The sequence below is a fragment of the Schistocerca nitens genome, chromosome 9, assembly GCF_023898315.1.
Source record: "Schistocerca nitens isolate TAMUIC-IGC-003100 chromosome 9, iqSchNite1.1, whole genome shotgun sequence".
NCBI lineage: Eukaryota > Metazoa > Arthropoda > Insecta > Orthoptera > Acrididae > Schistocerca > Schistocerca nitens.
In genome coordinates, this window is record NC_064622.1 from 55,372,520 (window position 1) to 55,388,331 (window position 15,812).

A 15,812-nucleotide genomic window follows, 5' to 3' on the forward strand; every position below is an offset into this window, starting at 1 on the left:
CAGTTTCTGCTCCTATTTTGTCCAGGTCACTCTTAATACTGTATGTTGGATTCATAGCCAGGCTGTTTCCTGCTCCCCCAACTATAATTACCTGATCTTCCTTCTCAAAGTCCCTGCATAGCTGACCTAAGTTTTCTGTCACCTGGCTAAGGCTAGCACATGGTTTCACAAAACTTGTGACCTGGTACCCTGCATCTAATTTATCCTGAAGCTGCTGGCCCACACCCCTCCCATGACTACTGCCTATAAGCAGAATTCTTCTTTTCCTATTCTGGTTTGATCCCAACCTGTCTTTTTTCTTTAAGCTCAAGTTCTGCTTCAACCTACTTTCAACTACATCTGGATGAGGTCCTTCCTCCACTGCAGATAGCAAGCCAAACTGATTTACTAATTGAATTTCTGGAGTTTTTTTTTAACTGTTTGCCTTTTTCGCCCTTTGCTTGCTACCTTTTCCCAATTCCCAGTCTCTTTTTCCTCCCTTAACCTAGATAATTCACAGTTTGCATTTTCTAATCCAGCCTTAAGGGCACAAATTTTTGCCTCCTTTTCTGTGATTTTTCTGTCCTTTTTACATAACCTACACTGCCACAGAAGAGCCATATTTTCTACCCTCATTTCCTCACTGCTACATTCACCCCAACGAAACCATAACTTACAGTCTACACAGAACACCCCCTCTTTCAAAATTCTATGACAACCACCACATTTGTCACACATGGTTTGATAGACAAAGTTATATTTATGGCTTACCAGCTGATGACTATAATAATATCACAGGATCTGATTTTTCCATAACTTTGCAATTCTACCCATTCACATATTAAAACTACATGAAATGCTCTCACTGACCCTATTATCCTACAGAACCAGCACCTATAGAGTTCTCTTTTATCCCCTGTATACCCCACATACCAATGGTCCCAACAAATTTACCCACTCACTTTAAACTTCTTCAATTCCCAATTAAGATTTTGTTTGCAATAACATTAAATGAGGCTCAGTGTGAGAGAGGGGGATGAAGAAGAGGTGGACAAAGAGAGAGGTGGTGGAAATGGACATAGAGAGGGGGAAAGGACAAGACGGAGGACAAGATTAGTGTTTAATGTCCCGTCGACAACAGTGTTATTAGAAATGGAGCATGAGCTTGGATTAGGTAAGGATTAAGAAGGAAATCATACATGCCCTGTCAAAGGTGCCATCCTTGCAACTGCCTTAGGTGATTTAGGGAAATCATGGAAAACCTAACTCTGGATGACCAGACACGAGTTTGAACCGTCGTCCTCCCAAATATGAGTCCAGTTTGCTAACCGCTTTGCTTCCTCACTCAGTAAGGACAAGATGCGCAGAGGAAGAGATGGGGAGGAAGAGGTGGACAGAAAGGGGGCAGAGGGAGATGGACAGAGAGGGAAGGAGAAGAAGATCAGGATGTATACCCAGTTCCTTATATTTTAGGATGTATTCTTCTGAAAATATTTGTATGGGATGTAGCCTTATATGAAGTGAAATGTGGACAGTAAGCCATACAGACAAGAAGAGAAAAGAAGCTTTTGAAATGTTGTGCTACAGAAAAATGCTGAAGATTAGATTAGTAGATCAGACAACTAATGTAGATATAATGTATCAAGTGGATAGAAAAGAAATTTATTGTATAACTTGACTTGAGTAGTTGATAGAACACCCTGAGGCATCAAGGAATAGCCAGTTTGGTTATGGAGGGGAGTGTTGCAGGTAAAAATTATAGAGGAAGACCAAGTCTCAAATACAGCTCTCTGTACTAGTTTATCCTGTGGAAATACCTTCCAACTGAAGACCACATTGCTAACCACAAGAGTACTCTCAAGTATGGCATTTTTGTCTTTTTGCTGACTGAAACAGATATGCATACACATATATCATATATCAAATATCATAGAGTTAGGAAAGTACCATATAGATTACTTATCGTACAGAAATGTGGTATGGGTGTTCTCATTTTATTATTTTTGTTTATTGTTTCCATCCTGGAATTTACGTTATCGTAACAGGTTACTCATTGCAATCTTCTAAAATATGTCACAGGCACTTTACAAAAACAAACAAAATCAAAAAGTTGTTCTGCTATGCTTTGATAGAAGCCACTAGTGAGGAATTTAAGCCATGTGAAGGATTAAAAGATTGAGATGTGCATTACTTGTAGTCGAGTTAGATACACGTGATATTTACTTTCAGTTGGGATACAGAAAAACTAAATCTAGAATGTAAGGTAGCAGAAGGATAAAATACTTCACAAATACTCCTTTTTCTGTTAACTCTAACCCCTCAATTTTTTAAGGATGATATTTTGTGTCCTTTTATAAGTTTGTTTAACTTAAGAAAAAATATGCAACAAGGTGAACAGTTAACACCTTAAATCCCTGTTAACTGAATGATGTCATTTGTAAGCCGAAAAGGAGTACTACAATAATACTGCTTGTATAGACTCCATCATTATGAGAATGAAGGCAACAAATAACTATATGTATCTTTTTATGTGAAACAATAACTTCTCTTATTGCAAATGAAACACAGATTACGTCTGCAAGTTGTTGCACAGGAAACTTGAAACTATAATGACTACCTTCATAGTTACTTTCTTAACTCTTCTAAGACTAATATTATCTTTACGTTTGTTTAATTCAGCTTATATCCCACATTAATGTTTGCCCTATGTTCCTAAGACAATCAGTTCTTCTAGTATGTTTCCAATCAGTTATTTTAGTATGTTTCTACATAACAAATGTTTAGTTTCAAATCTATGCTGAAATATTGTAGCATATATTTGGAAATTCTGGACTTAAATAAATAATTGAAATGTTTGCATCATTCTCTTTGTGTGTGTATTTTTGCGGACAATATCTGTTTACTGTGATTTGGCATCTGGTATGGAGGTAGTACAATAAATTAAATAAATTCTTACCTGAACACCAGCAACCTTCTTATTGTAAAAAAATTCATTTGGCCTTTCTTTCAATCTGAATTTCATATAGTGGTGCTCAGCTTCATCCAAAAACTGTGATTCATTTGTTGCCTTGTACAGCCATGCTGCAGCCCACGTCAGTTCATCACCATAGTCGGTGGACCTGAACAACAATTATATTTCAAATAATTCTTTGTGTGCATTGTGTTTATTTAAAATTTATGTCACTCATTAAATGATGCAGAATTTATGAACTTGCATGTAGCAGTAATAAAAGAAATTGCTACACTTAACAGTCTGAAAGCAATATTCTGCATAAAGGAGTAATGTAGGGAACATAATACGAAAATATTTAAGCACATAGTAGGTGAATGAGATAGTAGGTGAGTGAGGATAACAAAGAGATAAAATTTACAGATATATAAAATTCATACACGATATTGTTTCATGGTATTCACTCATTTACTTAACAGTAATCCATCTCCTGCTTGAGATTCTTAAAAGAATCAAACATATGTGTATAAAACAGTTTCAAACATCTGATTAGTTTATAAATGAGATGATGAGTTAAATATTTGATGTTAAACAGGAAAATCCTTTATGATTGAAAATATTGTAATTTTTCATGCATTTCAATGTTTGTAATGTGATAACTCCTGGACTGTGTGTCATACAGTAATATCATTTTGTAGGTAAATTCAGCACCATTTGTGGATAATGTCTGTAAAATGGGTTGTGAACAGAATTAGTGGTAAAGAAGTAATAAAATAAAAACTTATGCCTGCGGCTGAAGTTTTACTGCATGAACAGTGAAAATGTAGTAATTATCTTTTTCCTTTCATTAATTTGTGGTGGGTAGAGAAAGTTCAGAAAAGGTTTGAAATTATTTATTAGAAGTTCTTTCATTCTCAAATAGTGGATGAATATAATCTGGGTAATCCACATGCTGAGTTACACTGGCTCAAGACAAATACACAGTTTAAAGATTTAATGCAACAAGTAAAGTAAGATTATATCTATTAATGTGCAGGTTATGGCAGCATTTTAATTTTTTTTATTTGGTCAATAATTGTGTGAAATAAGGAAAATCAAATTTTTGTCATGATTGGAAACCACCGAAAAGGCAACCTGCAACTGGTACCAGGTCACAGTTTAGCTCTTTAGTAACAAAGATTAATTTGTATACAGATTTCTCTGTATGGATGTGATCACATTTTATGAATGCATACACACAATAACAAAAGTATCACATCACCCTGACATGTCATGACTGTTCCTGTAGTGATCGGTAGGTCATCTCTGATGTTGTTTGTATACACTTTGTTATCATGGGCATTTGCTATGGGTAGAATGCCTTACTTGAACAGACTGCAGCATTTCAGTTGAAAGTAAAGCACCAGTAAGGACGCATTAAGAGACATCCGTGGAACAGCACAGTGAACATCCATCATCTCACAAAGGACAGTTGTGACCAATCATCAGGTCCACATCACAGAATGTGCAGAAGGTTTGTTAACCATGGAAGTTGCCCAAAGTGTGCACCAGAACCAAACTGATGTGGTGCAGGCATGGGATTGGTTCCAATTAACATGTAGTGTTGAGGACTTACACCACACAGGCGACAGGCCTTTGACAAGTGCACAGGATGATCGATATCTAAGACTTTTGAATCAAAGGAGCTGTAGGGTGAGTGCTTTGGAACTGAATTAGTCATTCAAAAAGGCTACAGGAGTAATGTATTGCATCAAACTGTTAGGAGATGATTGCACAATGTGGATCTCCATCCCTGATGACCACAGCAAGCATCATGTTGTACACCACAACACTGTGTACTCCAACACTGTGTACTCCATTAGAGAGGCAAAAAATCATGCAGAACAGACACCCCATGATTGGCTTTAGGTCTTGATTATGAACAACAAAACTCGAATTTGTTTGAACCCTGATAATCACAGACAATGTATTTGGAGACAGCCCAGTAACACCGAATGCCTCCAACAATGTGTCCCACACTTGCAACAAGGTGAACGTGGAGTGTTGTTCTGGGGGTGGTATTACATGGAGGCCACCAAAGTCCTCTCTTGAATGTTAAGGGCAATCTCACTGCTCTATGAATATTTTGGTGACAATTTCACCTTGCTAGATGATAAGCTGCTTGACTACATGTGGCGAGGAAAAAATTATGCAAGTATAACTTATAGCAGAAGCGCCTCAGTAAATTTGCGTTGGTGAAGGGTGAATGCCAATCTTCATAAACCTTTTTATAATGTTTAATTATGCATCTATGTTCAGTAAACTGAGTGCATGGGTTTTATGTTGATTCATATGGAACATGCAAGGTAGAAAAATATTCAAGCTGTGAAATATTTGTTTTTAATTATTCGGTTAACAGTTCTGTATTGGAGCCACTCATTGATGAAGTAAACCCATCTGACAAAAGAAAATTGTGGCTTACAAAACTGCTACAAATCTCTTGCAATACACACTACAGGTGTCCTTACTGTGGTTGAGGAATAAGTGATCACCTAAATGTAAAGTACCATAAATGCGGGTGACTGATACACACCTGATGCTATTTCAGCTATGTAGCCAACATGTAGTTACCTAAGCACAGATCTCCATTCTGGATGAAAGTGTTAGTTTAACTTTTACCAAGTGGTGTGGTTGTGTAGCAATTGGCTATCTCCCTACAGATACTGCAGCAATTCTGTACCGATACTAAAATTAGAACTACTCTTCAATTCAGTAGTTGCATGAAATTTAATAATTTACTGGTTGCAGGGATTAAATTATGTACAGAAAGTGTGTATACTTAAAGAATGAAACAAATGTGGCTCTTTGAGATGCAGACCATTAAAGAATTGCAGTTATTTTCAACCAAATGTCAGTCTGGGAACTGAGCGGAGGGAATCTCAATTGGGAACTGTGGGAGGATCATTAACTTGATAACTGAGGGAAACACCATGAAAACTGTGGTCAGATGTGGTGCACTGGGACTATTTTAATTCATTTTTGGGAGAATGTTGTCAGTTTTCCTAACAAAATATTAAAATTTAGTGTAAAATGGTTTTGAGTGTGTGTGTGTGTGTGTGTGTGTGTGTGTGTGTGTGTGTGTGTGTGTGTGTGTGTGTGTCTGTGTCTGCATATGTGTGTGTGTGTGTGTGTGTGTGTGTGTGTGTGTGTGTGTGTGTGTGTGTGTGTGTGTGTGTGTGTGTGTGTGTGTGTGGGCGCGTGCGCGCGCGCGCGCACCTGTGTGTACATAACATTCAATGAGTGACATTTCAGTCCACTTGGAATAAAATATGTTTGATGTTGACTTAGGCATAACAGCTGTGGCTAATTGTAAAGGCATGAGTGGAAAACTACTATTTATGTAGCACATATGAAATTTACATGGGTGCAATGGTATAGGCCTGCTTCATCTCTCAACAACAATCTCCATCTATTTGAGAGTGCCCACACAGCTGTGTAAACTAATAAACACAAAGATGTGGCATCAAGAACAATTTTATATATGTACGAGGGGGGACACAAAAGGAACCGGACTCCGAGGGCGCTGCCACTCATAGACGTAGCGCAGGGTTCTCACGCTGGATGGTGTTAGTAGAGACCTTCATGAAACAACTGTGCAGACGGCGTCAGTGTAGAGCTGAATGTGCAAGTGTGGTATCGTGTTTCTCTGACTGTTGGCGGGTTACCTCTGCGAAGTCGTTATGGTAACTTTAAAAGGACAGAGAGTGTGTGTGAAATTTTGTTTCCTGCTTAAAAAAAAACAGCAACGGAGACACACCAAATGCTTCAGGAAACTTTCCAGGAGGACACTATGACCTGCACACAGGTTTTCGAGTGATTTGGGCGCTTTAATAGTGGTGAGATGTGTGTTGAAGACCAAGCTCGTTCTGGATGCCCTGCAACATCGCGAAGTGAGGAGAACATTCAAAAGGTCCGCTAAAAGATCAACGAGGATCGTCGCCAAACGATCAACCAAATTTCAGCAGAGAGAGGAATCAGTTGGAGCTCATGCCAGCAGATTTTGAGTGAGGATTTGCACATGAGACGTGTTGCTGCTAAATTTTTTCTGCACCTTCTCACACAGAAGCAAAATACCATCTGCATGAATGTGTGTCAGGACTTGATAACAGAGACTGCATGTGATCCAAACTTCTTGCACAAAGTCATTACAGGGGATGAGAGTTGGTGTTATGGGTATGACCCAGAAACCAAGCAAGCGTCAAGCCAGTGGAGGACTCCCAACTCTCCCAGACCAAAAACAGCAAGGCAAGTGAGGTCAAATGCGAAGACGATGATCATTGTCTTTTTTTATGTTCGTGGAATTGTGCATCGGGAATTCGTACCCCCTGGCCAGACTGTTAACCAGCACTTTTACTTGGATGTTTTAAGGCGTCTGCGAGAGGATGTGAGGAGGAAACACCCAGAACTTTGGCAATCAGGTGACTGGTTTCTGCATCCCGACAACACTCCAGCACCCACGGCCTTACGAGTGACCCACTATTTGGCATCTCAGAGGTGGTCTGTCGTTCCCCACGCTCCGTATTCGCTGGACCTAGCCCTGTGCGACTTTTTCCTATTTCCACGAATGAAAAAAATGCTAAAAAGGGAGCATTATGATGATGTGGAGGTGGTAAAAACAGCATTGCAAAGGGCACTGGACAATATCAAACTTGAAGAGTTCCAAACATGCTTCCAACAGTGGGAAAAGAGACTTGACAAGTGCATCATCTGTAATGGAGAGTATTTTGAAGGTGACTGAAGTAATTTTGTAAAAAGGTTCATCAATAAATTTTTTATGACAATGATCCGGTTTCTTTTGGGTCCCCCCTCGTATATGTCATGGCGAAATGAAAGAAAATGCAAATACACATGACGATTTCAAAATTACATCTTCCCTACAAAACTGATTACATTCCTCCAACAGTAAATGAGCTATCTCAACTACATCTGGGATAAATCACAAGATGTTCTAGAGGACACCGAGCTTTTCATGTAGGTAAGAAAGTTATCAAGACACATGCCAATATTCCTAAAGCTGATAAACAAGCAATGCAACAGATTTGGTGGGGCTGAACAGTGTAAATCACTGCTGCTGTAACTGCACTGGTTGTAGTAATCAGCTGGCACTTCACAGACCATCACAGATGGCCTCAGTACATTGGCGGAACCACCTGATCGGAAACCAGAGTTACTAGAATCCAGGACACTCCCACAGCATTGCAACAGGGGAACTGCATGTCATCTATGGCACCTGCCTGTCAACAGACCTGATTCTGTCAAGTAGATATTCTGGCCACCAAGCTGGTGAAAGACATTGCGTCAGCAAAAGCCGTGGAGTGGGCAACAACTGCATGTGCGGGGAAAACATTGTCAGTCTACCACTGTCTGCTGGTGCAATCACCAACGTCCATCATTCTGTGGAACCACAAGCTGTACGTTCCGACATCAGCTTCGATGGGCTGAGGGTCTAACTTTGAGCCTTCCAGTAACTGACCTGCTCAGCAACTACCATTGCCAGACACTGCTTGTTAGGGCCCAGATTTCGCTCCCTGGATGATACTGCTCTCTCTGCAAGCTGCCAAATGGCAAGCCAGAAAAATGAAGTGGCTGCTAGACCTTAAGTGTGAGAACACAAAGAAATCTGGTAGCCTGTGTGCTGACTCACTGCACTGTCCAGCCTAGTTGTATTCACCTGCAGATGCAGATACAGAGAATGCCGGTTAACCATCCAGTTCGTGCAGCAGTAGTAACACCAGCAGCTTGTCACGTGCATGCTGACTGCTCTGTTTTCTTTCTCAATGTTACAGAAAATATGCAGTGAAAAAATTTGACTCTCTCATTACTTATAGCCTCATATTACAGACTATATTGAAGTTCCTATCTTTTCATTCATGATCACAGCTACTGAGATACTTCTAAACTAAGTAACCCACCATACAAAATTTGAGTAGTCTGCAATGAAAAGTAGGAGTTACATTTGATTCACATGAGGTCACACATTGCTGCATATGAAATGTAGGTAGTGCACTGAATTTTTCTTTAGACTGTCCATTCTAGAAAAAATTAATTTTATGTGGCACACTTGCTTCCATCTACATGTGCTACAAAACAGCAAATGTGAATTATTCATAAGATTTATTATAGTTCATAAGCAAGTCTGCATGGACAACACTGACCCACATCAGCTGCACAGAATGTTTACCTACATTCCAAATCCTGCTGCACTTTTGACAATCTGTGACTGTGATGCTGACTGTGCACTGCCGTCGAGGACTGTGGGTTCGACGCCCACCCCCACCTGATGAACTTGGGTATTGGATCTCTGATGTATGCTGAGCTGGAGAAATAAATGAACTGCTTCCAATTTGAGTGTGACTGGATTTTCTTCTTCTCCCACTTGAGAAACCACTTGTCTGGCTAGAGGGAGTCATACCAGCCAATCTGACAAGTCTACTTCTGACCTCCCCTCACCCCAGCAGTATCGATGTACCCAGCACTATTGATGCCACTACAAATCCGTGCGTCCAAAGGATGATCTGGGATTAAGGAGGGCTGGAAGCTACAGAATACTGTGCCAGTAAGCCTACATTGGTTAGACAATGTGCACAGAGCATGAAATGTGCATTGAACATGATGGCCACAGACACCTTTTGCAGCCCACTAAGTCAGCCATAGCCAAGCATTATACACTCCTGGAAATGGAAAAAAGAACACATTGACACCGGTGTGTCAGACCCACCATACTTGCTCCGGACACTGCGAGAGGGCTGTACAAGCAATGATCACACGCACGGCACAGCGGACACACCAGGAACCGCGGTGTTGGCCGTCGAATGGCGCTAGCTGCGCAGCATTTGTGCACCGCCGCCGTCAGTGTCAGCCAGTTTGCCGTGGCATACGGAGCTCCATCGCAGTCTTTAACACTGGTAGCATGCCGCGACAGCGTGGACGTGAACCGTATGTGCAGTTGATGGACTTTGAGAGAGGGCGTATAGTGGGCATGCGGGAGGCCGGGTGGACGTACCGCCGAATTGCTCAACACGGGGGCGTGAGGTCTCCACAGTACATCGATGTTGTCGCCAGTGGTCGGCGGAAGGTGCATGTGCCCGTCGACTTGGGACCGGACCGCAGCGACGCACGGATGCACGCCAAGACCGTAGGTTCCTACGCAGTGCCGTAGGGGACCGCACCGCCACTTCCCAGCAAATTAGGGACACTGTTGCTCCTGGGGTATCGGCGAGGACCATTCCAACCGTCTCCATGAAGCTGGGCTACGGTCCCGCACACCGTTAGGCCGTCTTCCGCTCACGCCCCAACATCGTGCAGCCCGCCTCCAGTGGTGTCGCGACAGGCGTGAATGGAGGGACGAATGGAGACGTGTCGTCTTCAGCGATGAGAGTCGCTTCTGCCTTGGTGCCAATGATGGTCGTATGCGTGTTTGGCGCCGTGCAGGTGAGCGCCACAATCAGGACTGCATACGACCGAGGCACACAGGGCCAACACCCGGCATCATGGTGTGGGGAGCGATCTCCTACACTGGCCGTACACCACTGGTGATCGTCGCGGGGACACTGAATAGTGCACGGTACATCCAAACCGTCATCGAACCCATCGTTCTACCATTCCTAGACCGGCAAGGGAACTTGCTGTTCCAACAGGACAATGCACGTCCGCATGTATCCCGTGCCACCCAACGTGCTCTAGAAGGTGTAAGTCAACTACCCTGGCCAGCAAGATCTCCGGATCTGTCCCACATTGAGCATGTTTGGGACTGGATGAAGCGTCGTCTCACGCGGTCTGCACGTCCAGCACGAACGCTGGTCCAACTGAGGCGCCAGGTGGAAATGGCATGGCAAGCCGTTCCACAGGACTACATCCAGCATCTCTACGATCGTCTCCATGGGAGAATAGCAGCCTGCATTGCTGCGAAAGGTGGATATACACTGTACTAGTGCCGACATTGTGCATGCTCTGTTGCCTGTGTCTATGTGCCTGTGGTTCTGTCAGTGTGATCATGTGATGTATCTGACCCCAGGAATGTGTCAATAAAGTTTCCCCTTCCTGGGACAATGAATTCACGGTGTTCTTATTTCAATTTCCAGGAGTGTATCTCCACAGGACATTCGGAGAATTATTCTGCCATGGAAATCTTGGTCTCAACAAGATCCTTCTGGAACTCTATTATTAAGGAATCAATGGAAATATGAGGGGGGACCCAAAAATAACTGGAATTTCTTTCTAGAAAGCTTATACTTTATTGTTTTCAAATACAACCTTAATCTCCTTCGAAGTACTCTCCATTAGCATTAATACATTTGTCCAAATGTTCATTCCAGCGTTCAAAGCACCTTTTAAATTTGTCCTCTTTGATACCTGCTAGCACTTTCATGACATTGCATTTTACGTCTTCCACATCCGCAAAACGCTTCCCTCTCAAGTCTATTTTCATCCTCAGGAATAGGAAGAAGTCCGAGGGTGCTAAATCCGGCGAATAGGGTGCGTGGCTCAAGGTACTCATCTTCGTTAAGGCCAAAAACCGGTGAACGCTGAGAGCTGTGTGCGCGGGAGCATTGTTGTGATGCAGGAACCACACGTGAGAATCCCACAAAGCCGGACGTTTTCGCAACAAACTTCTGCGAAGCCATTTCATAACCTCCAAATAGAATTGTTGGTTTACTGTCTGGTTTTCAGGAACAAATTCAGAGTGTACGATCCCTTCGATGTCAAAAAAACAGATCAACACCATTTTCACATTCGATTTTACTTGTCGAGCTTTTCTTGGTTGTGGTGAGCCAGTTGACTTCCATCGTGATGATTGCTGTTTACTTTCTGGATCGTACCCATAGCACTATGACTCATCACCTGTAATTATTGTGTTGAAAAAATGTGGATCATCTTTAAACATGTCTTTCATTTTGAGACAGGCTTGAACACGACGATCCCTTTGATCTCCGGTAAGAAGCTTCGGCACGAATTTTGCTGCCGCTCTCTGCATGCCCAAATCGAAGGTCAAGATCCGCTGAATTGAGCTCCAGGACAACCCGGACAAGTTCTCGAGTTGGTCGATTGTCCTGCGTCGATCTTCACCGATGAGATCATGAATTTTGTCGATGTTGTCTTCGTTTCGAGCAGTTGAAGGTCGACCGGAACGGGGCTGATCTTCAACCACAATTTCTCCCTTTTTAAACCGAGGAAACCATTTGTACACTTGCGTTTTACTAAGAGCATGGTCTTTGTAGGCTGTCTGAATCATCGCAACAGTTTCTGCTGCGTTCTTGCCAAGCAAGAAACAAAACTTCACTGCCGCACATTGTTCGTAAGAACTAACCACTTCCTCGTGTCACGTCTGCACTGTACGTACACTCAAAGAACTGCCAAAGAAACCACACTTCTCACTGTTGGGTGACGCTGCGTGGCAGAATGATTCAGCAGAGCTCCTACTACAACTCTCTGGCGGCGCAACCTGCTACTAGAAGTACACGATGTGCAGCATTACGATTCTGGTTACTTTTGGGCCCGCCTCATACGTTTGGTGGAAGATCTTATTGATTGTGATAGCAGCTTTCAACTGGATAAGGCGTAGGACCTGATGATTTCTTTACTTTGTTCGAAGAGAATACCTTTTATGACTAACGACACATCTAGCTAAAGTTAATTTTGTAAACTTGACATCTGACTTTTAACTCCACGAGCCTGCATTCTGACAGATAGTACGCATATAGTATCAATATAATGCATGTCCCCATAGACAGATCAGTGTTCGAGGAGTGCGCAAAAATTGAAGGAGATCGCTCATGTAGTGGCTGACTTTGCGCATGATCTCCGCACCACATGATGAACGGTGTGAACTAGCAATCTCCCCTGCAAAACACTCAGCTGAAGGTGGTTGAATGACTGGTGGTTGATACCGTCAATGTCATCCAGCTGCAATCGTGAAACTTCATGGAACATTCTCTATGCGGGGAAAATTTCAAGAATCACAGCCTCCTGTATGTTTCAACTTCCACATGTTGTGACTAAGATTTGGATAGGATCGTTAATTTTGATTTTTGGAAGCAAACATCTACATTTACAAGCCGCAAGGGAAGGTCCATCTTTAAGCATATACATGCAATTGATGTCGTCGTGAGTAATGTACAATTTACATATTAAGAAATATAACTATTGTGAGGTATCAAACAAAGCTAAAGTATACATTTTAAAAGAACATACATAATAAAGGAATACATTTGACACATAAAGATATCCACATAACTAAAGTGTGCATTTTAAAGAATGTGCATAATAAAAGAATACATTTCACATAAGGATTTCTCCACATGTTTAACAGTTAAATGTGGAACTACAGAGATGAAAAAAGCTTAGGAAGAGGTACAAACAGAGTTGCAAGTTGTTTCGTACGTGAGGTCTATTTTTGAAGAGTTTTCAAATTCTTTAACACTGTAAAAGCTTTGTCTTTCAGCCATTTTTTAGTCTTACTTTTAAATATATTAAGAGAGACACAATGTGCCTGCACAGGTAATGTGTTGAAAAGCCTTATTCCCATGTATTCATAACTGTCTTGTGTTTTCTTGAGTCGAGTTGTTGGTATGTTCAAAAAATGGTTCAAATGGCTCTGAGCACTATGGGACTCAACTGCTGTAGTCATCAGTCCCCTAGAACTTAGAATACTTAAACCTAACTAACCTAAGGACATCACACACATCCATGCCCGAGGCAGGATTCGAACCTGCGACCGTAGCAGTCGCACGGTTCCGGACTGCGCGCCTAGAACCGCGAGACCACCGCGGCCGGCTGTTGGTATGTCTATCTTAAATGTTTGACGAGTGTTATGATTATGGACGGACTGCCTAAGGTTGTAACTTAAAGTTTTCTTTTATGTGCAAAAGGCAGCTGTATATAAAAAGAGAAGGGACTGTCATTATCTGTAATTCTTTGAAGTATGACCTACATGATATGTTATTTTTGGTAATCCCAGAGATGCTCCTGATGGCTTTCTTCTGCCGAATAAAAATTTTTCTGGACCATGGAGAATTACCCCATAGAAGAATACCATAGCTAATATGGCAATGAAAGAATGCATAATAGGAATTAATCAGCAGGCTCTCAGAGACACAGGTGCGTAATTTTTTCATTAGATAGATAACTCGCGAAAGCTTTCGAGATATGTTGTCTATGTGACTCTGCCAGGTTAATTTCGTATATGCCAAGAAGTTTGGTAGAAGCGTACTCAATATCACTTCTGGTGCCACTACCATTTCCACTGTATTATCCTGTTCCATTCGCAAATATCACTTACTCGTAGTAGGGTTCGGCACCACGAATGCTCTCGTGGTAGAGACCGCGGTGCTGGTTTGCGAAGTGGTACAGCTCACGTGCATGACGTAGGCACAGGTCCGCGTACTCTGGGTTGTCCCCTCGGAACACTAGCGAAGCTGCTGCCAGGGCTGCTGCTGTCTCCCCTGCCAGGTCGGAACCTGTCAACACAATGTCCACACGAGTCAAACACTGTGTGCCGTGGTGAGCAAGATTAGAACTACACACAATGTTCGGGTATCTAAAGACGATTTACAGTGAAGCAAACATCAGCAAAAGCGCAACAGCGAACGAGAATTCTCCCTGGTGGAAATGCCTGGTGCATGGTGTTTGCTCGCGCGCGGGACATATTCACAAGTGTTTGATTGTTACCCGATGGGTGTCGGTTTTGGAGCAGGCAAATTGGAACAGCGACATTTATGTGACTAGACATGTACACCAAATGAGTGGCGGCGGTTCCGCTTCCTCGTTTTCGTGGTACCCGGAGGAGGAGGAGACTAGTGTTTAACGTCCCGTCGACAGCGAGGTGATTAGAGAGACAGAGCACAAGCTTGGATTAGGTATGGATGGAGAAGGAAATCAGCTGAGCACTTTCAAAGGAACCACCCCCACATTTGCCTTAAGTTACTTAGGGAAATCACGGGAAACTTACAATACTGACCATTAAAATTGCTACACCACGAAGACGACGTGCTACAGACGCGAAATTTGACCGACTGGATGAAGATGCTGTCATATGCAAATGATTAGCTTTTCAGTTCATTCGCCGGTGGCGACACCTACAACGTGCTGAAAAAATGGCTATGAGCACTATGGGACTTAACATCTTAGGTCATCAGTCCCCTAGAACTTAGAACTACTTAAACCTAACTAACCTAAGGTCATCACACACATCCATGCCCGAAGCAGAATTCGAACCTGCGACCGTAGCAGTCCCGCGGTTCCGGACTGCAGCGTTTAGAACCGCACGGCCACTGAGGCCGGCGCAACGTGCTGACATGAGGAGAGTTTCCAACCGATTTCTCATACACAAACAGCAGTTGAACGGCGTTGCCTGGTGAAACGTTGTTGTGATGCCTCGTGTAAGGAGGAGAAATGCGTACCATCATGTTTCCGACTTTGATAAACGTCGGATTGTAGCCTATCACGATTGCGGTTTATCGTATCGCGGCATTGCTGCTCGCGTTGGTCGAGATCCAATGACTGTTAACAGAATATGGAATCGGTGGGTTTAGGAGGGTAATACTGAACGCCGTGCAGGATCCCAACGGCCTCGTATCACTAGCAGTAAAGATGATAGTAACCTTTCCGCATGACTGTAACGGATCGTGCAGCCACGTCTCGATCCCTGAGTCAACAGATGGGGACGTTTGCAAGACAACAACCGTCTGCACGAACAGTTCGACGACGTTTGCAGCAGCATGGACTATCAGCTCGGAGACCATGGCTGCGGTTACCCTTGACGCTGCATCAGACAGGAGCGCGTGCGATGGTGTACTCGACGACGAACCTGGGTGCACGAATGGCAAAACGTCTTTTTTTTTCGGAT

The 15,812-nt window shown here is 42.7% G+C and overlaps 1 protein-coding gene across 1 annotated transcript in view; it reads right to left on the reverse strand.

The window, feature by feature from the left end:
* LOC126203699 (endoglucanase E-4-like) overlaps positions 1 to 15,812 on the reverse strand; it is a 390,595-nt gene that overhangs the window by 34,235 nt on the left and 340,548 nt on the right. Inside the window, exons 5-6 of the mRNA XM_049938068.1 lie at positions 14,247 to 14,424; positions 2,936 to 3,098 (exon numbers count right to left, since the gene is read on the reverse strand). Of these exons, the coding sequence (XP_049794025.1) occupies positions 2,936 to 3,098; positions 14,247 to 14,424 (341 nt within the window). The remainder of the gene's footprint in view (positions 1 to 2,935; positions 3,099 to 14,246; positions 14,425 to 15,812) is intronic.